Source organism: Pagrus major, chromosome 5 (genome assembly GCF_040436345.1).
Source record: "Pagrus major chromosome 5, Pma_NU_1.0".
Classification (NCBI taxonomy): Eukaryota; Metazoa; Chordata; class Actinopteri; order Spariformes; family Sparidae; genus Pagrus; species Pagrus major.
Window position 1 is genome coordinate 19062443 of NC_133219.1, and position 25034 is coordinate 19087476.

The 25034-nt window shown below is 39.9% G+C and overlaps 1 protein-coding gene across 1 annotated transcript in view; it reads right to left on the reverse strand.

Moving 5' to 3' along the window:
• dapk1 (death-associated protein kinase 1) overlaps window positions 1-25034 on the reverse strand; it is a 75522-nt gene that overhangs the window by 7715 nt on the left and 42773 nt on the right. Inside the window, exons 8-20 of the mRNA XM_073466753.1 lie at window positions 23727-23879; window positions 20798-20843; window positions 20465-20554; window positions 19372-19464; window positions 17065-17184; window positions 15254-15352; window positions 13955-14053; window positions 12662-12760; window positions 12361-12558; window positions 11380-11577; window positions 8488-8586; window positions 3689-3766; window positions 2040-2256 (exon numbers count right to left, since the gene is read on the reverse strand). Of these exons, the coding sequence (XP_073322854.1) occupies window positions 2040-2256; window positions 3689-3766; window positions 8488-8586; window positions 11380-11577; window positions 12361-12558; window positions 12662-12760; window positions 13955-14053; window positions 15254-15352; window positions 17065-17184; window positions 19372-19464; window positions 20465-20554; window positions 20798-20843; window positions 23727-23879 (1589 nt within the window). The remainder of the gene's footprint in view (window positions 1-2039; window positions 2257-3688; window positions 3767-8487; window positions 8587-11379; window positions 11578-12360; window positions 12559-12661; window positions 12761-13954; window positions 14054-15253; window positions 15353-17064; window positions 17185-19371; window positions 19465-20464; window positions 20555-20797; window positions 20844-23726; window positions 23880-25034) is intronic.

A 25034-nucleotide genomic window follows, 5' to 3' on the forward strand; every position in this document is an offset into this window, starting at 1 on the left:
TGTTTGCCAACATGTTTTGACCACTAGGTCTGCATCAGGGCTCCAAACGCATTTTTGGCTTCTTTTTTTTTAATGATTGTCCATTCAATGGTTTAGCCATCATAACAAAGGTTCTGTAATCATTTCCTTCCTTGTTTGATATATTTTCTCATATTTGGAGTGCCTCCTAATAAAAAATATATACATTTTTTGTTTTCTTGCCACGTCAACTTTGGTCAAATTAGCTGAACTAGTTTTTTGGGAGGGTAAAGTCATGCATTAACCATGGATGGGATAAGAAATCTGTTACAGTCCATGCAAAATGGACTTGGAATTCAGGGATGCACAGCTGCTCATAAGTCTGTGTCAGCATCCTTATTCTTTATGACAGGCCTAAGTTTCTTACAAGAAAGCATGATTTATGCATGACAAAAAAGATTAACAAAGTGAATGAATAAAAGAAGATTAGTCCATCTAAAATAACTGAAGCATGAGCAACCTGAATGGCCAGAGTGCAGAATACTTTCAGGTGTCAAGGCGAGTTTTGCAGCCAACGGCATCATACAGCATCGACACTAGATGAAGGCAAATACACATTTAATGATCCACACTTTGGCTTTCAACAGGCTTACCAAAGAACAAAATGGATGCTTGTATTGATTTAGTTTGAATACAAAATCTACAAAGTAGACAAATGGACACCATGATGACACTTGTTCCCTCTCAGCCCTGCTTCTTTGTGTTTCTGTTGACTCACGTCACGTATCACTGCAGATATAACACACAGTCAATAAGGGCCGTTACTGAATTCAGCTAGAGTTGAAAGAACGAGAAAAAAGCTCTTTCAAACTCCCTTTAGGTCTGACACAGGCTACAGATTTCCAGATAGTATAGAGGATGGGATCGGTAACACTATACGCCTCACGTAACTGACCATTATCTGAGCGAGCATCGCGCCTGTCTGGGAGGTAATGGTTCTGAGCGCTGCAAAATAGAGCGCTTAAAAGGAAACACAATGGTACGTATGTGTGTGTGTGTGTGTGTGTGTGTGAGGGAGGGCGGGCAGAGTGCAAACAGAGAGAGATTGAAGAAACATGAGTGTGGGTGAGTGTGTGCTCACTCACGTTTTATTACACTACAGTGAACATGTCAGGGAGTCTTACCACAGGCCGGTCGCCGTGTGCAGAACAGATCTACACGAAAAAGCTTTTTTCAGAAGACCAGGAGCAGAAAAAAAAAAATAGACTGCTTCTACTATTAGACTCCAGTGGGGGTTATTGGAGTTAATATCAAGGGTTACTTAAATGTGGTGAAGGGCTGCTGGGTTAATTGTTTAGTGAACAGGGGTGAGAAGCAGGGCAATGTTTGTGTTGGTGCTTTACAGTTTGATTGAGTGCACTTGTGTGGTTTGGTTTCTTTTGTGAAGAGTATGTTTACGTCCACACCAGATTTTTTCAGGTTATTGCTGGTGAAATGCATCTTTAGTGCATAAACACATGGGTTCAATCAAAGCAGGAGATCATTGCAAGCAGGCTTCTGATTGGCAGGTTTGTTATATTGGCTTGACACAAACTACAGCAGCTAAATGTTTGCAGATGCTCTTCCAGCTTTGCATCTTTCTTACTTGAAGGTTACTTAAATGATAATTCCAGTTTTGGTCACCATTCCTACTAGTTATGACAACACTGTACTCACCAACGTGCCCTATCTGTAATCTTATTCATTTTGAGTGCTGAATTTTGTGAGTAAAATGTAGAAAATTACAGAACAGAGGGCCAAACTTATACAAAGAGAAAAAAAGACAAGGTTTTGTAAACTGGAATCATTGTTTTCATGCTTCACAAATCTGTGGCACTGCATTTCAAGATGAACTTGATGAATGATGAAATGTCTGAGAAGGGGAAAAAGCATTAAATGATCACTATGCTATGCACTGAATATAACGGCAAACTAATTATTCCGGCCTGTTTTGGGAGAATAAATCATTCTGTTCCTTGGCAGGTGAAAGCTTAATCTTGTGAAGGATTATCTCAGCTTCACCAGAGCAGTCTGTCACCTACCAGGGGGTTTGGAGTTGATGGGGGAGTTGGGGTGGCGGGCTGTGTTGGTCATGCGTGTCCTCCTCCTCCTGAAGAAGCTGCGCAGGATGCCACATTTCAGAGACTCCAGCAGGGTGCTCTTCCCAGCTCCAGAGTGTCCGAACAGCTTCAGTTTGATCCTGGGCTGGACAGTCTGAGTCGGCCGCAGCTGCTGGATGTAGCTCAGTTTGTGATTGTCCTGACCCCCCAAAAAATAACCACAGAGGAAGGATTTATTAAAACAACTGACAGTTCAGGTCATATAAAGATAAATGTTCATCTACTGTATGGCAACTCCCACATGCTTTCATTTCAGGGAGCCTCAGAAGTCAGACGACAGGCTTCAGTTCATCAGAGTTTGTGCATCCTTCTTAAGAAAACACACCTGACAGAGTAGGTTGTAAAGTCTCACAATTTCTCGCGATGTTGTGCAATGAATGAATGCCACAATGAAATATTTTTAATTTTTTGACGTTGAAGTTGAAATGATCCACCCACTAATACACAAAGTCTCTATGTGTAAAGAAACAGGGCACGCTGTACGCTCAGATATATAAACAACTGGAGGCATTTCCAAAGACGGCTGGCTCCTCTGTACCCTGCTGTAAGTCTGCCAATTCAACATTTGTTAACATGCAAGACACTTTTTTAATCATCCAAAAGCTGAGTCAGACATCAGAGAAGTGGAGTGGTTGTGTGGGATCTTAAAAGGACTCCCTACTCCCACCAAGGTTATGTTAACACATTCAATAAATACAGCTTCTAATTTCAATAGTTGTGATTCACATCTGAGCAGAATACAACTTCTTGTTTAGAAATACATTATTTTGAACTCCACATGTCCTCTTCTTAAGTTAAAGGGAACAGGTTTTTTTTTTTTCTTGGGAAGTCAGGTTTTCTTTCAAACCTGTCTTCAATGTGTTAAAGTGTCTTAAATTAGCCCAGCATATGCAGACGATGACTGTTTTCACAGTTGCTGCTGTCATGTTTTCACGCTCTGCACTGAATCTCAGCAGGTTTCCTGGAAAAAAATGGATTGGAGGAAAAGTTGGTAACAGTTAGCTTTGGGTTTTCTGAAAAAACGTTGTGTGTTCTGGTGGATGTGACTCGAGTCAGACTGGGAAAACTGGACTGAACTCCTCATACGCCTGAATAGAAGGTGGCATGTGTCTTGAGCCTGACCAGTTCATTCAACACATTCAATATAGCGGAAATCATTTTGGATAAAGATGGCTAAATTGTATCATGAAAACATCAACAAAGCAACGTTTTGAAGTTTCTTTCTAATGTTCTATGAGCTACTAGACGTGTGATCGCCAAAAACAGCTGCTCAAAACTAAAATAAAAAATCTAATCTAACTGTATGTGTTGTGTTAAGTGCTTCCACACAGTCTAAAAATGCCAAAGGGATGGGGGGGTGATAAAATCTAACACCTTCCCGTTGGAGACGTCTCTCTCCACACCTCTGCACTGAAATAGACCTGAAAGTGTGAGGATTGTTTTTGAAACCTGGTTTTCCATCACGCAGAGTTTCCCCTTCATTAGGTCTAAACAGCGACGTGATGAAGAAATCACTGGTTTAACTCGTCACACTGACTGATCGGCTCAGGTTTGTGCATGTCACTTTTTACCTTTTTAAGCCTGCCCAACAACGCAACGATGAGTTCATGTTGATCAGCATAAGCCAAATCCTCCGCTGTCTTCCCATCCTGAGAGAGAAGAAAAAAAGAGAAAGACAAAGGGATAAGTATATGCATGAGCAGTCTTGCAGAAACAGATAATCCCTCACACTTCGTTTATTTCCTTTATTTTTGTTATTTTGTTGACATTTCATGTAAGAAGCATAACTTCTCATGGATTTTGAGTCCTGTCATTTTTAGAAAAAGGCTCTTCTACTACTGCACATCAATTAGTGTGCAACACAGCTTCTGTCCTCAACCTACTGTCCATCTTTTTATTTGTATTGTGTTTGCTCCAGCAGAAAGAAGAAAAAAGCAGCACTGATTATTTTGGATTTCGAGTATATAAGCACAACATACTGTCATAAAAAATTGGAAATGTCTCACTGTTTTGTAATGTATGGTATTTGTTAATTCCGTTTTTGTCTGTTTCCATTTTTTTTGTTTGTTTGTTGGTTTGTTAATAGAATTACACAAAAACTACTCCAGGACTTATATCCCAATTTCTTTTTTAATTGCAAGATAGGGCGTTTTTTTCAACATTTTTGTTAACTTCTCAGTGAATAACACATGGGTCTGGCATATATAGGTGGCTGGTATCTATGAGTGAGTACAAATTAATGTGGATCCAAATAAAAATCAAGATCTAGCAGATTAAGTATGTTTTATTTTATACTCGATTAAGCTCGATTGAATTAAAGTGGACTGTTGGGCCTTGGCGGAGGTATGCGCTCTTGTTCATCATCCAAACAGATTTTTTGAGACCGAACCAAACACAGTTTTGAAAATACTATGGTTCAAGCAGGTTGTTGTGTGTGAACTGTGTATCATAATGTGAGAATCAAGCATCTTCGTCAAATCACGAGGGAATATCCCGATCACTTATTTTACCATAAGACCAACGAAACATCCAGAAAAGTGAGACACGAGAACAGCTGAGGTTGGCTGTTCTGTTCAGTAATCCATTTTCAGCCACTTTTGTGAGAAACATTGTTTCCTGAGCTACCTGGGTAGCATCCTCTGCAAGGACAGTGTGCAGGTTTTAATTAAAACACTAATCTACAAGTAAAATTACTTAACTAACCTCTAACAACCTCACAGTGATTCTTTCAGATGTAGTACGCCAATTTAGCACAGAACCACCGATACTGTTGTTTCTATTCCACACATCCTTCTAAATTTGGGGCCTATGTTACCCACAATGCAACCTAACCACAGACAATTCAGTCGGAGATTCAGGTGTGTCATGTTAGTAGCGGCTAATCGAGCATCTAGCCTCAAGCAGAGATGAGGAGTAGGATACAGAGGTCTGGTAAACTTACGTATCTACACCCCAGAATTCTTCTTTCTGTCTTTGTAGTATTCAGACTAAACCCAAACTGACTCAGAATCACTTGAGTCACCTTATCAGACAATCTGGTGCTACAAAAATCTTTACAGAACTTTTTTTTTCTCATATGCAATACTCCCCAACACCTGTTAACAGAAAACAAAATAAAAAAACAGATAAAAGATTAGTGAGTTACCCTTAGAGCACTACACTGAGTTGATTCCAGTAGATTAACGACAACACACACACACACACACACACACACTACATACAGTATGTGCACTCATTCTTTCTCTCTGTCAAGCTCCAGAACTGCCCTGATTCGTTACGCTCTTTATTTTCCCTTGAACACACTGACACAAAAGCGTCACAGTCCCGACAAATTTCGTCTCTCTCACTTTCACACAGCCATCTGTCACTGTCCGGCTCTGGCTGCTGCTCCACGGGGAAAAAACTGCATCAACAGCGTGAAACGCCCACAGAGCACCTCCTACTTCTACACACCATTACAGCAAAGGATGTTCAATAGGGTTTGTTATGAGAACACACTGATCACTGATTGTTTTATCAAGAATAAAGATTACTCACCGTTTTAATCCAAAGCTTTATCAGAACATTTTCCAGCTCTATTCTCTTCTTGCTTTGAGTTTTTTTTTTCTCTATAATGCCTCTCTGATAAGGTCACATAATATTATAAGTGCACATGAGAACACTGACCTTTAACTTGCTTGGATTAGCTAAATATCAGAAATGTGAATGTAAATGAAGTGCAGCACGAACCAAAAACTGACCACTTAGTGGAGAGAAAATTCATGGGACTCATTTTTTTAGATGGCAGGGCGTCATGAATGTTACTATTGCTCCTTGGTAACTAACAGAGGGTATGATCGGCAGGTATTATCTTTGCCACAAAACTAGAATATTAAATCCTCTTTAGTATTTTTTATTTTTTTTTTCCAGATTAAAATCTGTTTGGTTTGTCGAAAAGTGTTTGTGCTGACGAGGCTGTGCAACAGAGGAAACTGTAGAGGGGAATGAGGACACACAACAGAGGCTGAAAATGTTATTCAAACTCAAACTGTCAAATGTGAATTGTTCCATGTAGCTGACCCTACTAAGTGATAAATGCATTATTTTACTCTCCAAAGACAAGTTAAAAAAGATAAAAATCATAGAAATCGAGTCTTGAGCTTCCTGTATCCCTCCCCAGCTGCTCAACAACAAACCACTGACCACGGGCCACTGGACAATGAATTATACATGTCAGTATGTGCTTTCCAGATTAAACATGCATAGCACATCAGCTGTCATACAATATTAACAGCTAGAGAATGCAGAGAGAGAGAAAAAGAAACCTCAGTGTGGCATATCCCCTGGTGTAGCCTCTTAAAAAACGTCAGTTACAAGCCTTCTCACATCTGATTATCCAAATTCAACATAAAAAAAAAAATTCTGTCAAGAAAGCAAATAAAGACACAACTGTTTTTCATCTCCTGATGCAGATTCTGACACTTAATGTGTGGTTATTCGACAATCCTGATCTTTTTTTGTTGTCAATGAGTATATCTAATCCCATCACAGTAGGGGGAGATCATGGTTGAGGGACAAAAAGTGTTTTATGTACAGAATCTAAAAATCATTGGACATGAACTCCCACCTACAGTATCTCAGAGGTTAAACCCTACCATCCAGATAAAATGTGTGAATGAGGATACAACACGTACAGCAACAACGTGCTCGCTATTTGATCCTGAGCAGTTTGATAAGCTCTCAGCCTGCGGCTGTCGGAGCTCCGAACACCTTACCTGCTGTTCACACACTGCAGAAACAACTCAATGAAGTCATGAAATGTATGAGTCTCTTTTCTGCACAATAATTAACTTGTTTTGCATGACTGACAACTCATTCACTACTTCATTGTACAATAGTGTGCCTGAGTTTCTTTGTTTAAGTTAATTTTGAGTTAATTTGGAGACACATACTAATGAGTACAGTAGATGTACTGAATTCAAAATCATCACATCCTCTGAATAATTGTGTCCTGAAAAGTAATTTTGGTAAAGATCCATACTTACTGTCAAGTCATTTATTGGAAATAACTATGTAATTTGGTACTAATTATAGGGGGGCAAAGACCTCAACACCTCTGATAAATTCATTCAAATGTAATGCTATAAGTCTGCTCAGCAGGACATGTAAAACTGCTAAATTAAGCATAAAAGTCACTGGAGCTAAAGATGAAAGTTAACAAAAATAACATTAACAATACATTTATATTTACTCAGACAAGTAGTTCAAAAAAAAAATGAACAAGCTCTGTTGAATAAATTAAACTCGAATAACTGTATCAGAACTTTGTCTTGTTTAACCTATAATAAGTACTATGTTATTTATATATTTTTCCAGGTAACTTCATAAGAAATTATTAGAAAATAATCAGGAAATAACAGACCTGTATAATAAATCATTACTGTAATTTTTAACCCGGAAGTCAGACATATTAGTTCATTTTCACTCCCAGTGGAGATGCCAAAGTTTTAAAAGATACCAAATATTCTTGACTAAATTACACATAAATGAACAATGAACAAGCCAACAAAGCCCTAAAACTTTTGGAGCCCTTGGGTTTGAACATTGCCAGTATACAAATGATATAGACCTTGAAAAAAGTGTTCAAACCAGCAGAGACGGACAGTATACAGTATAAAAGCTGCTAATGACCTGTGAGGAAAAACTTTTGTCAAAACTTTGGAGCTACTTTAATAAAAATTAAAGGCAAGTATCAGGGTTCAACAGGTTTAATTCATTTCAATAATAAAAAGTTAAGATTTTTAAGCTTTAAGCCCACAGAGGAAGAGATTGTAGAAAAAAGGCAGTGCAGCAGAGTATAAAGAGGGCAGCGCTATAAATAATGAATTTTACAGATTAAATCCAGTTTGGGTGAAAAACCTGCCATCAGCTTTTCTACTTTTATGAGGAAACGCGTGTAAGAGGTGAGCACTGACTTTCTCTGCAGCTCAAGCTGAATATTAACAACTCATGAACAAATAAGCCATTTTAAACAAATAGAGACAGAGAAGTCTACTACATGAGCTCATATGTGACATATGCCATCTGTTTCACTGAGCTATTGTAACATCCCTCAGAAGATACAGTACAGTCTGTCATTGTGGTAAATGCTCCCTACATACTGATGTATTCAGCTCTACTGAGAGCAGCAGTGTCCATATATAAAACAGTATTATTAATCAAAATGCCAAAATGCTCGACTCAAATTTACTGAAATGGTGACATTTTTGTTGCATTGCCTGCAGTGCCTGAGATATACTCTCGCTATACTGCATTGTGACATATATGTGAGGCTGCTGCGACTGAAGACTGAAGGAAAACAGTGAAAAGAAGAAAGCTGGGTGTGACTTACGTTGGTGACGGCATCAATGTTTGCTCCATGCAGGCAGAGATGACGGACCACCTCAAGGCTCCCGTTGTTAGCAGCCAGGTGGAGCGGAGTTCTGCCATACTGGATAAACACAGAAAAATATCAAAGATGAGTTTTCAGTCAACACAAGGTGACATGTGATAATAAAACTACCCATATACCTTTATGTATGGGACATAATGAATCTTGACCTCAAGAAATGTAATACAAAAGATTTCAAATGTTCTATGGTCTTGAAATCTGCAGTCTAATATACAATAAACTAGAAAATCTGGATTTAACAGAGGCGTCACTCAGCAGAACATTTTGTTTTAGAAGTTTAAATTTGTATGACAAGTGGATCTAAATAATCCTGCAAGATGAGGCATTCCTGAGAGAAGAGTGTCATTGTCTACCACAAGGGAGGGGTGTACATGTGTATACGGACACGAAAGCCCAAGTTACACTGTCTGCTTCCACATGACTGTGAGGGTCAGCGTGTCAGGAATTTAGTCATCTGCCCATGTCAGCAGAGATGTGTGCCAAGGATCCTCAAAGACATGGCCATATGGATATGAGCTGTATAATTTGGGGCTTGTATCTGGCACTGAACATTGAGTGTGCACATGTTGTTTGTCTTGATACACAGATATGTTCACGTTTCGCAGTTTGCACAAATGTGAATCATCACTGACGATAGGTTAAAGGGAGGTGACGATATTATGTTACACAAATCGTTGCAGCTATGCAGATACATGTGTGTATTTTTCAGTCCCAAATATTTTTTCTGTTTTGTCTCCTAAAGTCCATAATTTCTGTTGTTTGTTCTTGCAACATTGCAGCTTAACTCAACACTCACATGGTTGAGCTTTAGCTGTTTGGCTGACTACTGTTAGCATAGCAAGCGAATGCCTGGTCCGGATGCCTCTTACTGACTGGTAGAAGGTGATTCAATGGGGTTAAGAAAAATACATAGCAAAGTGGAAATCCTGTGGAAATTCTTCTCCTTAAACATACTGAAACAGATTTCTCTGCCGGAAGATAAAAGAGAAGCTTGGGAAAATATCAATACCTGCTACAAATACATACTGAATAGCAGCATTTCAATCAATTCTTGTTTGTCACAACTTGAAAAAAAGGAAGCAATCATCCTGTTCTATCCTACTGTATACAGAACATGAGACATTTTCAATTCCACCCCTCTCATTTGTCTCCCCAGTGTCTAAAGCTGACAGGGTAGACAAATACATGCACAGACTCAGCTATGTGTGGTATGCTGTCTTAGATAAGCTCTTAGAAAATGCAGAAACTGAAAATAATGAATAAAACACCACATCTGGCAGTGCTGTCTGCTCCTGATGCACCTCACTTCCCTGAACAACTGTGGGAAAAAAAAATGTTTCTGAATGTGAAAAAGAGGGGGGCTGCCAGTGTCTGGGAAAAGCAATCCCATCGCAGAATATATTAAAATGGATGGTGTCGAAATAGAATGTGAAATCACCAAAGGCATGTGGGAAGTCGTGCCTGGCAGAGAAGCAAAGCAAGATAGGATCTTCAGTCAAATATATCCCCCTTAAAGGACCAGTTCACTCAAATAAAATAAAAGCTTCTTTTTCCAGAAATTTTCAGAACCAAGACCATTTTAGGGCCAGAAAATGCTCACAATAAATCAAAAGTAATGCTAAATGAGTTCTGAACGTCAACTATTACTACAATAGGCAGGCCTTCATGCAATATTATTACAAGCAATACACTAAATGGCAGATTTATGAGCCCATTAGTTTGGCTCACACAGCAAAAATCCGCAGGGTGCCTGTATTTATACTCACAGAAATCCCTTTAATCCCTATAATGTATTTGCTTTCTGTGTTTATTTATCCCTCTGTTTGGCCTGTGATAAACCTCTGTGTAGTGTGGATAGAACAGCAACACTGCATGGCCATAAGTATGTGGACACCTGAGCACTGAAGTCATGTGCGTCTGTTAAAAACAGTTAATTTCTAAACCATTAATATGCAGCTAAAACACTCTCACTTCCATACGCATTTAAAAAACAAAAGAGCATTAGTGAGACACTAATGTCTCACACACTTGCTTTCTAAATTATTGCAACCTTAACATTCCCCTTGATTGGAAGGGGCCGAGCATAAACCAGGAATAGTAGTGTGAAATGGACAGGGGTGCCCACATACTTAGAAAATCTCAACAATTTTTGAGCTGACTCATCCAGGAGGTGATCACATAACGCTGCTAGTGTGCGGCTGGCAGCTGTACAACAATCACTGTCTTTGGAGGTTATGTAAGATGTCAAAATTACTCATAGGGTAAAACAGGAATATTTTAAAACAAGGACACAAAATAGAAATGTTATTGGTGTCATTACAGTTAAAATCTGGATTTGAATATGCCAATAACACATACACATAAACATGCACTTTGACTTGATAGTTGTAATTCATTCGTAATGTTACGAAGATCATCACCTCAGTCAAATATTTACTAGTTTACACAACAGGAAAAATAAGGATCAGTTCATCCAATTTAGATCATGGCATATTATGTTTGAACCAGAAGCACACAAGAACAACCGAGGATGGTCTGGATAAGCATTAAGTAATAGGGTTGATGATTTGATCCCTGATTCCTCCTGCCCACATGCCCACATGTCCTTGAGCAAGACTCTAAACCCCAAATTATTCCCCACAAGCAAGCTTTGCTTCATAAAAATGTGGTTTGAGGTTTACTTTAGCCATCTTTACCACTACATTTGAGTGGTAAATTTCAGCTTTAACTGCTGCTAATATTTCAGCCTGATATGAGGCCAGTTTTTGGAAGCCAGACTGCTGCTTTTACTCTAAAAGAGCATGTGGTGTGGTGGGGAGTGGTTGTCCTCACCTTGTTCGGGAGGTCGAGGCTGGCCTTGGCGTTACAGATCGCCGTGACAACAGGCAGGTTTCCGTCTTTGCAGGCAATGTGGAGCGGTGTGTTACCATGGCGATCCTGCTGATCCAGGTGGCAGTGGTGTCTGAGGAGGCAGCGTACCACTTCCACCTGACACCTCCGCACGGCCAGGTGGAGGGCTGTGTGGCCGTCCTGGAGAGACACGCAGTGTAAATCCTCAAGTGTCATATTGTGTGTCTGTTCAAGTTCAAACTAGCAGCCAGCTAACAGCAGGGTAACAGCAAGGTAACAGCAAGGTAACAGCAGGGTAACAGCAATGCAGAAATGTAGGTATTCAATCAGTCTGTGATGTCCTGAGAGCTGAACGATGCCTTGAGGTTTTCATCATATGTATCATCTTTTTCATCGGTCTTCTTTAAGGTGCATCACTAGTGATTGGCCTTTAATCAGTGGGTCAAACTGTACACATTTTTTGTCATTTTTTAAAATACATATGTGTATTTTTCTGGGTGCACTGTCTGCCTTTATTAGATAGCAGACATGTGTGACAGAGAGAGAGAGAGAGAGACACACACACACACACAGGAAATGAGGGTATAAAGAGAGGAGGAATGACATGCAACAAAAATTTGGGACACTGCAATCACATGGTCAGTATATTAAACCTGTGACCACCAGAACTCCCCAGTTTCCACTAGCTTATCCTATGAGAATTGAATATAGTTATCTTTCCATCTATGTTGTGGGTTCTTTGGGAACAAACAAATGGAAAAACCAACAGGAAGAAAGATATCCATGAATAAACTGCTCAACTGTCAACTCATGTTTCTTTCTTATGCAAAACTCAAGAATAAAACTTTGTAAATAAATCGCTATGTTGTACTGAAATGTTAAGACTCAGACAAAAGTTATGTTATGCCAAAATAAATCTTCCATTAGGAGCTGTGCTGAGCTGAAGTGTTCGGGGCTGATCACCTTGTCAGTTGCTTCTAGATCAGCTCTGTGCTCCACCAGGCACTCCACGATGTCCACAAAGCCCCGAGCAGATGCCGTCAGCAGTGGACTCTCTCCCTCGCGGTTCTTTGCGTCCACATGGCAGCCTGCCTGGCAGAGTGCTCGTGCTACTGGAGAGTATCCGTGCCACGCAGCGCAATGCAGTGGGGTCTCCTGCTCCTGTAGATGGAGTTGTGGAAGGCAAATTTTTTTTTAACATTTGGTTGAAGAAAGGTCTCTCGAAAAACACCAGGGACATTTTGCTGCATGCATATGTGCTTACCCTGTCGGCCAGGTCTGGGTTGGCCCTGATGCTGCACAGGTAGCTCACAACATCCACGTTGCCGTAACGAGCCGCCACATGAAGAGCTGTCTCCCCAGACTGGATGAGATAACAAAGATCAACTGAGTTTATCACATACTTTCATGTAGGGAAATAATTTTAGCAAAGACATCCTATGATAGGAAAATCCCTAACATTTTTAATGCGTTGAGGTATACGGCAAGTGAAACCCGTTTTCCTGTGTAGTCATGCTGAGTCAGCAACTTTCCGACGCTTCCACTTAAACAATGCATTCAGATTTTACTGTCCCGTATATGTGCAGACATCTGACTTGTCACAAATCGATCCATCAGCTTTAACTTTATGGCTGCCGGTCAGAGCTGAAGCTCGTTAGCTGAGAAGCTGCTTATGTGAAATGGCACCCGAGATGCCAGGTTCGCTTGTAGGTGGGAAAGTGAACTTAAAAATAGCCTCTAAGAGATTTATGCTGTAGGAAAAAAACTTCACAGGTCTATTTAATTAGGGCAATTACATAAAAACACAGAAGATGGAAAAGATTCACCTTGTTAAAAAGGTGCTGAAAAGGTCTTATGGCTTCCCCTTTCTCATAAGACAATTACTTGGTTGCACACAGACACCTTGGCTTGTGATTTCAGGGTTATAGTGTAATAAAGTGAGATGAAACTTTAATGATCTTTGGACAGGAACTAGATAATAATCAGGAAAAGTGCCTGGAGTGCAGATTAGCTCCGGTCTGGTGCAGTAGGACTGACAGAAGAGGGCAACACCAGTGGGTAAGGTGATGGAGGAGATTGGTAAATGCTTTGGGGATTTCGTCTGCCCAAGCAAGCTCTGTGATCGAGGCTACACCAGCATCAAACACAAACACATACACACACACACACGCACAATCTTCCTCAGCAAGACCTGTTTCTATAGCAACAGCAAATAAGCTGATAAAATGTCAGAGTAACTGGTTTTCTCCCCAGGTGGCTCACTGTGGCGAGTGTGAACGTGTGAATTTGTGTCTGTGTGTCTGCGTGTGTGTGTCTGTGTGTGTGTGTGTGTGTGTGTGTGTGTGTGTTTGTGTGCGTGTGTGGCATTTTGGAGAATCAAAGCAATGCTTCTCAAGAGGTTCGATGGGTAGGGGGGGTAGGATTGTTGGAATAATTGCTGAGAGATAACCGAGTGTGGTGAGTAGTAGTACGTATGTGTGTGTTTGTGTACATGAGTGTGTTTGTGTATGTTTGTATGAGACACATGCAGAGAGAGGAAAAGAGGCACTTGTTTCACCTTATCTTGGACATCCAGAGGGCATTTCTTTTCATGGAGGAATTTCAGGGTCTCCACGTGGCCGTGTCTCGCTGAGTAGTAGATAGCGTTGGCTCCACTCTGACGGTTCAAGAGAAGAAAATTCCAGGATTTATCCCTGACCTTTACTACAAAATCATGCTCTCTGGGACTGTGCCTGCAGCCAGATGATATGAACACATCCTTCTAAATACTGCACAGAATATTTCTGACAAAGAACTTGGAGCTATTTGAGGATGTGCTAGCATCCTGCCTGTTAAGCTATTCCTGATAGACAGAACTGCAAGAGCCAACCTGTTGTTGTTGAATGTCAGCTAATCCTAACAGTTTAAAACAGGATTTGCTTAAAATCTGCTGACATTGTGCCAGTAATTTAACACACTGTTGGTTGTTATCCTGACTGCTCTGTGATGATTTACAATACACCAAACAATTCCAGATGTACAACAGGTGTGAGATTAGTTAGTTTAACAAATGCTGACTTGCAGTGCTACCAGTTTGTACGTAGTGTAGGCGTATAAAGGACTGAATACAATTTGAAGAGCGTAAAGGGGACTGTTGGGCCTTGGCAGAGCTATGCATATGAGTGCCATTCTAGTTTAATTATAAATCAAACTGGAATAATGAATTACACTATATATTCATATAATTACAATACGATTCCACTGACATTCTGATTGCCCATAATACTGAATTATTTAACAGCCCCAATTTTTTAATTCATGTTCTTAAGCCAAAACCATAAAATGGAGCAGGAAAGTAAGTAAGGGCTCTAGCTGCCTAAAGGTGAGGGAAGCAATTTTGTGACTGTAGGGTTGCCAGTTCAAATTCCAGGACCGGTAGGACAAATCTGGGTGGGGAAAGTGAAAGGCAGCACTCCATTATTATCACTAAGGTGTCATTTAGCAAGGCACTTATCCCCAACTGCCCCAGTGCTGCTGCTCAGTGGCCAGCAGTGTGCAAAAAAGTTTCTTTTGTAAGTTCTTTTTCTTTATATATTGAAGCTGTCCTGCATGTACAGATCAAATCTATCAATCTATCTAAAACATATCAGTATAGCATCACTATTCTCTTCAGGTCCTTGTGCAGCACAGACGAGTGCAATGAGTTCATGGCTACATTTATTTATAGTGTAGATAGCACCCGTCATAATCCAAATGACAGTCTGTCACATTCTTCTGCCATCATTACTGCAGCTCCGGCGCCTGTACTGCTTCTCGTCTGTTAAACTCCACAGCTGGCTGTCAGCACCACATTGATTATACCATACAGAGTCTTTACCTTGTCATGGGTCTGGATCTCCGCACCCTTTCTCATCAGCACCTCAATGATCTGAATGTTGCCACAGCCGGCTGCAATCAGGAGGGGAGGAGTCCCGTGCTGCAAAGTACACACATTGCAATTTTCAGTTTTCAGTGTCCATGATGTGTCTATGTCTCTTTAATTTGCGCTAAAGATGGAGCTGTGAGCCTCAATCTGACAGCAATTAATGACACATGAAGAACATGGAGGAGTAGGCTCATATTTTTCTCATAAGTTCTTAAAATTTCAAGCTGAAATAAGAAATAAAGCTGGATGGTATCTCAGGTTTTAGATGGCGTTGAGTTCTTAACTGCCTTAAAACGTCTGCATTGTGATGGAAATACAAGCTGAGTTAACAGCAAAGAAGGAAAGAGGATGGCAGAAAATAGCAAGATGACCTTTTCTGAACCAGCTGAGCTTATACAGAGAACAAAGTCGGGCATTACCAGAATGTTAGACTCTTTAAAAACTGAACAAAATCTGTCGTAAAATGTAGTTCTAGTGCTAGTCTCTCCTCTTTTCGTCAACACTTCACTGAGTTTAATAACATCACGTCCCCCCATCGCCCATCAGCTGTCAACAAACAAACTGCATCACTTCTCCATTGAAACAGCAAGCAGAATGAAGATGAGGTAGTTGTCAAGCCTGGATATGAACCCAAGCATCAGGTTGTCATATGAAAAAAAAGAGAGACTATTTGTTTCTCGTCTGCACTCCTTATCTCATTTTGTCATACAATATATGCATCTGTGGACCCTTTTTAAGCTCTGCTTCGTTTCTTTTCTTTGTCCTATAGATAAAAGACTAAATACATGGAAACTGCCATTCTTGAACTTGTCAGTGCATATCTTTAACATTCCTGTTTATGAAAACAAAGATTTATGATCTCTCCCTATTTAGCCCTGTCCTCCACATTAAACATCTATTTCTGTCTTCAATGTTTGTCTTTTTTTTGTCATTAGATACATGGACATAGGTGTAAATGACTAATTGTTTCTTTGTGGCTGCTCAGAAATTTCTTCTGCTTAAAATGGTCATTGCCAAAAGTCTATTTTCATACAGTGTATAAACGAAATGGCTTCTTCACTAAATGTGTTGCTAAAGTTGTGAAGTCGGAACCAGCTCAGGTGAAAATTTGAGATTGGGAGACAATTTTTGAGTATAATTGAGAGCATGTTTAAATATGTTAATATCTGTTTGGAGTTTTCTTTTGTTTTGTTCTGTTAGTTTTGACTTTGGACAGGGAGGACCTTGTGTGTGGTGCACTAGTTGCAGCTTTAAATAAAACTGATCAAACAAAATCAAAACACATCGGCAGAAGAACAAACACCTCTTCAACTGAATCTCAAAATTCATCCATGCACAAAAAACAATACATGCAACAGATCTCTGGAAAGACCAAAACACTGTTTTCCTGTTGTGAAATATTTTACAATGAAGCACCAAACATACAGTCACAAGATTCACTAAATCCATTTCTCAATCTTGTGATCGGGAGCTTTCATTCAGTCTCTAAAAGAGGCAGTCATACTTGCTCCAGGCTACAGCATGTGGACACCCAGACAAAGACTCCTGACCAATCTGCCTCAGTGATGACACTGGCCCAGTCTCTGTGTATGTGGGAAAGTGGACTGCACTGCATACTTTTATAGACATGGCCGTGGAGGTTTGGATTTATTAGAAAAATGGAATCAGAGACATGTCACACTTTTAAAGTAATACAATTTTATATAAAAATATGTTTAAAAGAACTTGAGTTTTATGTGCAGTACAATGTCTGTGTTGGTCACCTTGTTGGGCTGGTTGACGTCATAACTGTTCAAGGAACCGAGCAGGTGCTGCAGACCGGGGACGTTGTCGTCGTTTATGGCGTGGATGATGGCCTTCATCACAAAAGAGTCTTCCTCATCCTAAAAGGGTGGGAATGACAGTTACTCCTCTGCTGTTCACAGGATGATCTGATCTTGTGAACATTAATCCTGTGAATTCCTTCTGTCACATGCCCCCCTAAGTCTCTCTTTCATCTTTCTCTCACGCATGAACACACACAGAAACAAACAGACTTTTCTTTTGCATCTGGAGTTGAGTTAGAATATATCAAGACTTTTTTCTTTTCTGTCTGTGACATGTGACCCAATAACCTTCAGCTGCACGGCACAGAAATCAGCTGCCTGCAATGCTCTAGTGCACAAAGAGATGAGGATGAGGAGAGAGGCAGGGAGGTGAGGAGGCGAGGGGAGAGAGGGAGGCCAGGCTGATGTGGCGTTTGTTCGGCCAAGCGTGACACTCCAGCTACATTCCTCAACATAACCTCCCTGCTGGGGAAGCCATGACTACACCAACACGAGCAGCAAAACGCCTGCTGGGGATTTACTTTCAACACAGTTGTATTTTGATTTTTACCTCCTAAAAAATTGTGATTCATGTCACAGAATGTAAAATACACTTTTTTTTTTTTTAGTTCCACCAATGTTATGTGCTGTACTCATTACCTTGGCAAGCTGACTCTCCAAAAAAAATTTATTTTATTGGGACATCTTAAGCCATAGCTATCTGTGTTTCTCTCTGAGTTTCCCCTTACAATTAACATGTGTAGCAAGATTAGCTGATTAAATGAGTGGTCGACTGACACAATTATATCAACCAGCAAGTGTCAGAACTGATTGCATGATTTATCAAACACAAATAGTTTCAACTCCTTTCCTATTTTGCCTTTAATTCAGCCTGAATTAGTTAATCCACTAATCCACTCCAATACAAGTATTTAGAGACAGAAAACACATGGTTTCTTAAAAACAAAGTTAAAATATTAAAATTGATGGCCATAACATAAAACTATAGCATGATTAAAGTATCCCAGTAACTCCTGTGTTCTTATGTGAGTAAAATTGAGCTTCTCAGGAAAAGAAAACTTTGAAATGGGAATTTACAGCGATGAAAATTACTTCTGCAACCAGGGTCTCCTCCAACTTCATAATTCTATTTTGGCACATTTTAAAGACTAAACAATTAATCAAAAATGATTAACAGATTAAATCAGTCATGAAAATAATCATTAGTTTCAGCCTTACTGCTAATCCTTTCTCACCTCTCACACCCCTTTGACCGACTTACCTCCTCCCTCACAGAGAGCCTCTGACACAGAACACAAACAACTTCTTAGTTGAAATTTTACAGAGGGGTGGCTGCACTAAAGCCCACCTCTGAGTCTTAAAGTAAAGCACTTAACCATGGAACTGCGCAGCCAATAAAGATCTATTAGAAAGCTTGTACTGTGAACGTCAGCTGCTGCAGTTCTGCTTGTGGACTGCAGGGGCCACAGCATCCTCAACATGTGTAGCTCTACCTGCCAGCTCACCTGTGACACAAGGAAGTCGCTGTGTAATCCTTTGATGAGGAAACAGACCTGGCCTTGGCCTGCTTGCAGTTCTTTGTAAATGATTAAGCCTCTCTCACTGAGGGTGCAGTGTTTACATCTCACAGGCTTGTCGATATCAATAGACACAAATAACATAAAGGCTTACTTATGTATCACTAATTGGGAGCAAATTCATACGAGCAGACTTGTGTTTTCAACAGTTTCCTTCTCTGGAGGCACATTCCTGTCAGCTCAACCTGGTGTTGAGGTTACACACACTGAAATTCCGACAATTCTACAAACATCTGACCTGTGGCACTTGGGGGAAATGAGGAAAGATCAATTACATGTAGGAGCTCAAGATTCTCAGAGAGATTGTCGAGATAGAAATACCAGAGCTGTAACTAAGAGCTTGGGGTCCTAATACTAAAATGCACTTGAATAAAAGCAATCGGAAACTCATTAAGATGCCAGTCTCCTGTCAATAGGGTTTAGTTGGCTTGTATTAAAGACTGGATAGGACTGCTGAGACAAAAGCAATGGTTCCCTTGTGGATCGTTGACGTTTTACTCAAGTGCAATTTAAAGCCTTGATGGTGTTAATAGCTGCAAACCCAATCAACTAAATTAATCTGGATCAAGATCTTGGCTGTCCTGTGCTTTAACGTCTTTTTGCACTTGTTCAGACATTTTTGTCCATCAGTCTAAACACAACACAGAAGCAAATCTCCAGGACTTACCAACGTGTCATCACTGCGTGCCACACTAATGTTGCTTCTGGACAGGAAGGAGCGGGACAGACGGTTGCATAAGGAGATAAGTCGGACGGATTGCTGGAAAAGAGAAGAATGGCGGTTCATGAATGAGTCGAACTAGAACAAGTTAATGACAAGTCGTGTTAAGGGGATCATGAACAGGCAGGAAGGTGTAGACATAAAGCAGTTTTCTGCTCTATTTAAATACATGTCACTTATTTTACGCATTGAAATTCATTCCCTGATAACCCACTGTCCTTAATGCTGAGTTGATTCTAGACTTTTTTTCTACTCTGCGTTGGTAAAATGCAAGTTGAGATGCAAAAGGAAACAAAAATGAAAACACAAATACATATAAAAATGAAATTGCCTTGAAACACATTATGTTGACAAGTTCAAAAAGTGAAGACTTCAGTATGGGACTGTGCAAGGGTTAAAAATATACCGATTTAAACACAAAAAGGGCAATTAGGCTCACAAATTTTATTACAAAATATCTCTACATTTTCTTGCTCTTTTGGACTTCAATCAACAGAATCTGACTTGATTATAGCTGTTTTCTATTTTCTCTCAATTGTTTTAAAAATACATAGAAATATTTCATAATCTCACAAACTGTATTTACCGTACATCCCTCGTCAGTTTTATATGTGGAAATAAATAAACCTCTAGTGAAATCAAGGCTACTGAAAAGCCAGAAGCTGCCAGTGTGCCAAACTCTTAGTGGCAGCCTGAGCAGATGACACAGACACGGCATGACAGCACCGCCAAACCACCACAGACAAACAATCACTGCATTTCTTGCAGGCTGGGAGCAGTGCTGGGTCAGCCGTGACGAACCAAAACAGACAAGGAGACGACCACTAAAGCAGCACTGGCAGTAAATCTGATGGTTATGGTGAGCCTGCAGCACTTGTGCCGACGTCTGAGGAGGATTTTTTGGCAAGAAGCTATCAACGTGCAGTGTTTAGGGGATGTGATGAGTTACTGGGTAAGCTTAGTAGGAAATGTGCACTAATTTGTCCTTCCCGTGGCTTGAATTTTGATTATAGAGACAGTATCAAAGAAAGGCACTTACTTTCCATTTTCTTCGGGCTGCAAACTTCTTGAACTTTTCCATGTTGACGGCTGACTCCTTTCTGCTCAGTGCTTGTTGAGTGTCTTTTGGCTAATTTTACAAACACAACACATGTACCGATAAAGAAATCTTATTTATTTATTTATTTTTTAAATAAAGATTATTTTTGGCAAAGATAAATTAAGTACAAAATCAATTAGCTGAGGCTTGCCAACATTTAGTTTATAAACCCAAACCATGTCAAATACCAGCTACTGCCACAAAATCAAAAGGGAACATTTGAAATTTTACAGGAAATGTTTTATATAAAGTCTGTTAGCAAAAGAGTCAAACCTTGATCCAGGGGTGCTGGAGGCTGTCCTGAATCGTCATTCTCTTTCTGTGGAGAGAAAATGTATAAAGATTAAAGAGAAAAATTGAGTATTTTTAGGTTCAGTATTTAGCATTTCCAGAGTTGGTGGCTAACAGGCTTATTCAGTGCTTTCTAGTGTGATGCAGCATTTTAATGCTCAAAGCAACACAGAGATATGAGCAGACTTCACCTTTAACCGTATTATAAATTAATGTCAATTATTTCAATTTCAAAGAGAAGAAAATATGCCCTCATCCATGGGTGATGTGTGGCTTAAAAATCCACTTCCAGGCACTCAAGTGGGTGGTGAAAAATAAATAAAGCTTTTAATAAATATGGGTTTGTAGATTATAAAAATACACCAGGAAGCATCTTGCGTTCCTCAAGGTGTCTTGACACACAATCATTATGTGTTGAAAACTAACTGGGGTTGGATTTTATATGCCACAACCCACGCATGGATGAGAGCAAATTTCTTTCTCTTTAAAATTATTGTTCTTCTTATGTGCACCAGTGGTTGTAAGAGACACCACAAGCACTGCTATGTGCATTATATCTGCACATCTAGATGTGAGAGCTCATTGATAAAGGCAACTGTCTTCCTGACTGTGAGTCAGATACACTGATTGCTGTTAACAGTCCATAAAAGCCGTGGATAAATTGAACGAGGGATTACATTAACACAGACAGCAAACACAGCTGTGTGCAGATGGATTGAAGACAGTGTCACTCCCATTTAGTTGTAAGGACGTAATCATAATACAGTTGTGAGATACTAATATTCCACCATGGTATAAAATTATGATTATCCACCTTAAGCCTTATAAGCATCAAGAATTATAGTAGTGTGACTCAAACACACCAGTAACTGACTGTGGTGTGCAGCCCCCTTATCTGTTATAATCAGGCCGCTGGGTCGACACAAGAGATAGTAGAGAAAAAAAAACTTTAAAAAAAAACAACTTAAACCTACCTCAACATATGTTAAAGTGTTTAAGTGCCTGCTAAGCCATTAAACTCACAGACCTATGACTTAGAATGGATCCTGAATTGTGTAAACAACAACACAGCGTACAAGGTTTTTAAATTTTCATTTTGACAGTGTTATGAGGAAAATCTATAGAATATAAAGATAAAAGGACTGGTCAAATAATGATGTGGTTGATGACAGAAAATTAAATGGCAATTGTTTTGGGAGTGGATTATTCATTTAGGTCATTTTTCAAGCAATACTGACCAATAAATTCACTTTTTCCTCCATGTTTTCTGCCTTTATCAGTTTTTCAGCACTGTTAACTGATAATCTTTGTGTTTTAGACTGTTGATTTTATTAGTCGGTTGCATCCTTGTGAATAGTATGGGTAATTTGCTTTATGTGTTCCTAACTCATCCTCTCTTCCTTCTTTGTTGATCTAAAACACATCATTTCCTCTTTGAAACTCTTCGTACTTCTCCTAAACAACACCTCAAATATGGCTCTGAGACTAACTTAGGAACATCCATGGAAACAAAACAATATTTTAACGAGTAGGAAACGTAGTTAGAGAAGATGCTTTTTAAGACGTAAAGTCAGGACTCGTACAGATTGTATTAATTTAACAGAATTAACAGTCTACTGCTCTGATTTCAATAATTTATCATTTCCATCTGACATTCAATAAAAGTCAAACCATTCTTTAAGGGAACTGGTGTGGTTGAGAGTACAGATGTAACTTCCTTTAGTCCCTCACTGCCACATCCTGAATCACACCTGCTGTAAACTCACTATGAAAACAACAAGGCATTGTTTTCAACAAGCCAACACGACCTTTAGGGAAACTGTTACGGTCCAGTACACATGACTTCCTCCCGTCAGTACCACATCCCTGTTTCTAACTGAGGCCACTACGTGCTCACACACACAGTTAAAATAAACAAACCTTCAATCTTCTGACAGAGGGTTGATAGTGTGAGAAAATGGACGATTACAGATTGACATTCACAGTGACTATGCTGGTGCACTGCAGTGTCATGGTGAGCATTATTAAACAGTTATGTATGTCTCCTTTAAGGGAGTCTTCATTAATCTTCCTGCCAGCCGAGTGGATCCATGCCTGCTCACTATGTAGATCAATTAAAAGCCGTTCCATCTTGATGCACTCACTCTGGGATTTCTAAAAGCCCCATTACTTCAAGTTTGTAATGTCAGTCTCCTCTTTCGCCCACTGTCAATTTATAGCAGCTCGTGCCTTTTCTCACTTTATCCTGTCTAAATGTAATCATCTCCACACCTATAATTATTCAACCCCCTCAGTCTCGCTCCATTGTTCTAAAGAAACAGAAGAAAGAATAAAAGTTTTGATGGCATGAACTGTCATTAAAGTGTAGCTGCAGCCATTCACTTGTTGCTAGAGCAACACTATAATAATTAAGAGACGTTCAAAGTTTTAGTTACCATATCCTCTCTAGTGACAAAGGAGTTTGATTATAATGACTGCAGTGGGCCCATTCAATTTTCTTGTCAGCGTTTTAGACTTTTAAAAATTGTGACGAATACAAGAGAAAATATTTAGAATCATGTCTTTTATAGTAAATTACTATAGATTTTATATGCCGATGGGGATACGATTAGGTATATTATATTACTATATTACTTCAGACACGTAAAGTCTTGGGCTATACGACGATGGGGATATGATGAAACATTTTATCAATTTTGCTACATTACATTTGAATTCTATCCAGCAAACAGCTGCTGTCTTATCAATGTGAACACCCCCATTGACACTCTTTTTACAGATGTACTGATAAACATGAACATAGGAAGGTGAGCCCTGTCATTTAACTTAATTGCTGTTGTTGTTTCCTATAGTGACAAGGATTACAGGTTACATCCCTGTCTCAAATATCAGGAAGCGGGATCATACGTACTTTGGGTCTTTGACAAGCAGCCTTGCTATGAAGTCTTTGGCTAGGACGCTGGTGTTGCTGAAGAACTCCTCGTCAAACGTGTAGTCCACGGCCGACACGTTAGCCAGAGTCTCCTGCTTGTTGTCACCCAGGAAGGGAGAGGCACCACTCAGACTGGATGATAGGACAGAGGTTAACAATAAGGTTAGAGGTGTACACACTGACTGTTGATTAGAAAAGAGGTGAGGAAGACAATACAGTCACACACTTGGTTTGACTATATAATCATCAAAGAATTCACCAAAATCATTTGAATTTCATGAATTTCTCTTTGACTGCATGTTAAGCTCCACATTTATGCTTTAAGCAACAACTTCCAAACCTTCAATCTAATCTACTTTAACAACACTGAAACTCTCTCATCAGCTAACTTGTCCCAGTGGTTCTTGTAATCAAAGGGAAAAGGGAAGACACTGGATTTCAGTTCAAACACTAACTCACCCGGCACTGATTAGCTTTGGCCCTCAAACTGAAACTGAGACCTTACTACTTGCTGATGCGGGGAATGTGATTACAGAGCCGTGTAGCAACTAATGGTGACTCATTAGTCAAGCCTTGCTATCAAACTGAAGTATTTGGTGTGCTAGTCAAACACCATCACAGGAAAGCCACCTGGATGGCTCTCAGATCCACTGAATGTGCGAGGGGTTTGAGTGGAGTGCAGGAATTCTAACGCACCTTCACACCTCTTAATTGAATGCACACATAAAAACAAGCAGATTAATCAAGGAAATAATGTGCACAGCAGCATGAGACAAAAACACGTCTTAATAGACAACCCAAGACACACATACACATGGCTGAGCGGTCACGCACGCTGAGGCTGTTCCTAGCCTTCACTTTTCCGCTGAAACCTCTCCAGCTCGTCAACACCAGCCGCTAATTAACATGCCAGCTGGGACAGACATGGAGGTGGTGCGGGTCAAGCTCAAGTTGAGTGGAAATGTATGAATTTATCGACTGTGTAAGGTGCAGCTGCTCGCAACAAAACAAGTACCAAGCCAGGCAGTAAAACCAGCAGGAAAGTGTTAAGTCAGGATTCTGGGGCAACATTTTATCCACTTTATTCCAAAATGCTTCCCAAATGAGACTTAAAGAGGCAGTATGCACAATTTAATGCTGAATCACGGCCTTCTTAAAATCTACAACCCAAATTAAGGCTCCAGCAGAGCAGAATGTCACACCACAGCTCGCTGATTCACCACATTTGCCCTAATGATTTCAGGTTACATTATCTCAGACACGCGAAGTCTTTGAAATACTTAAATA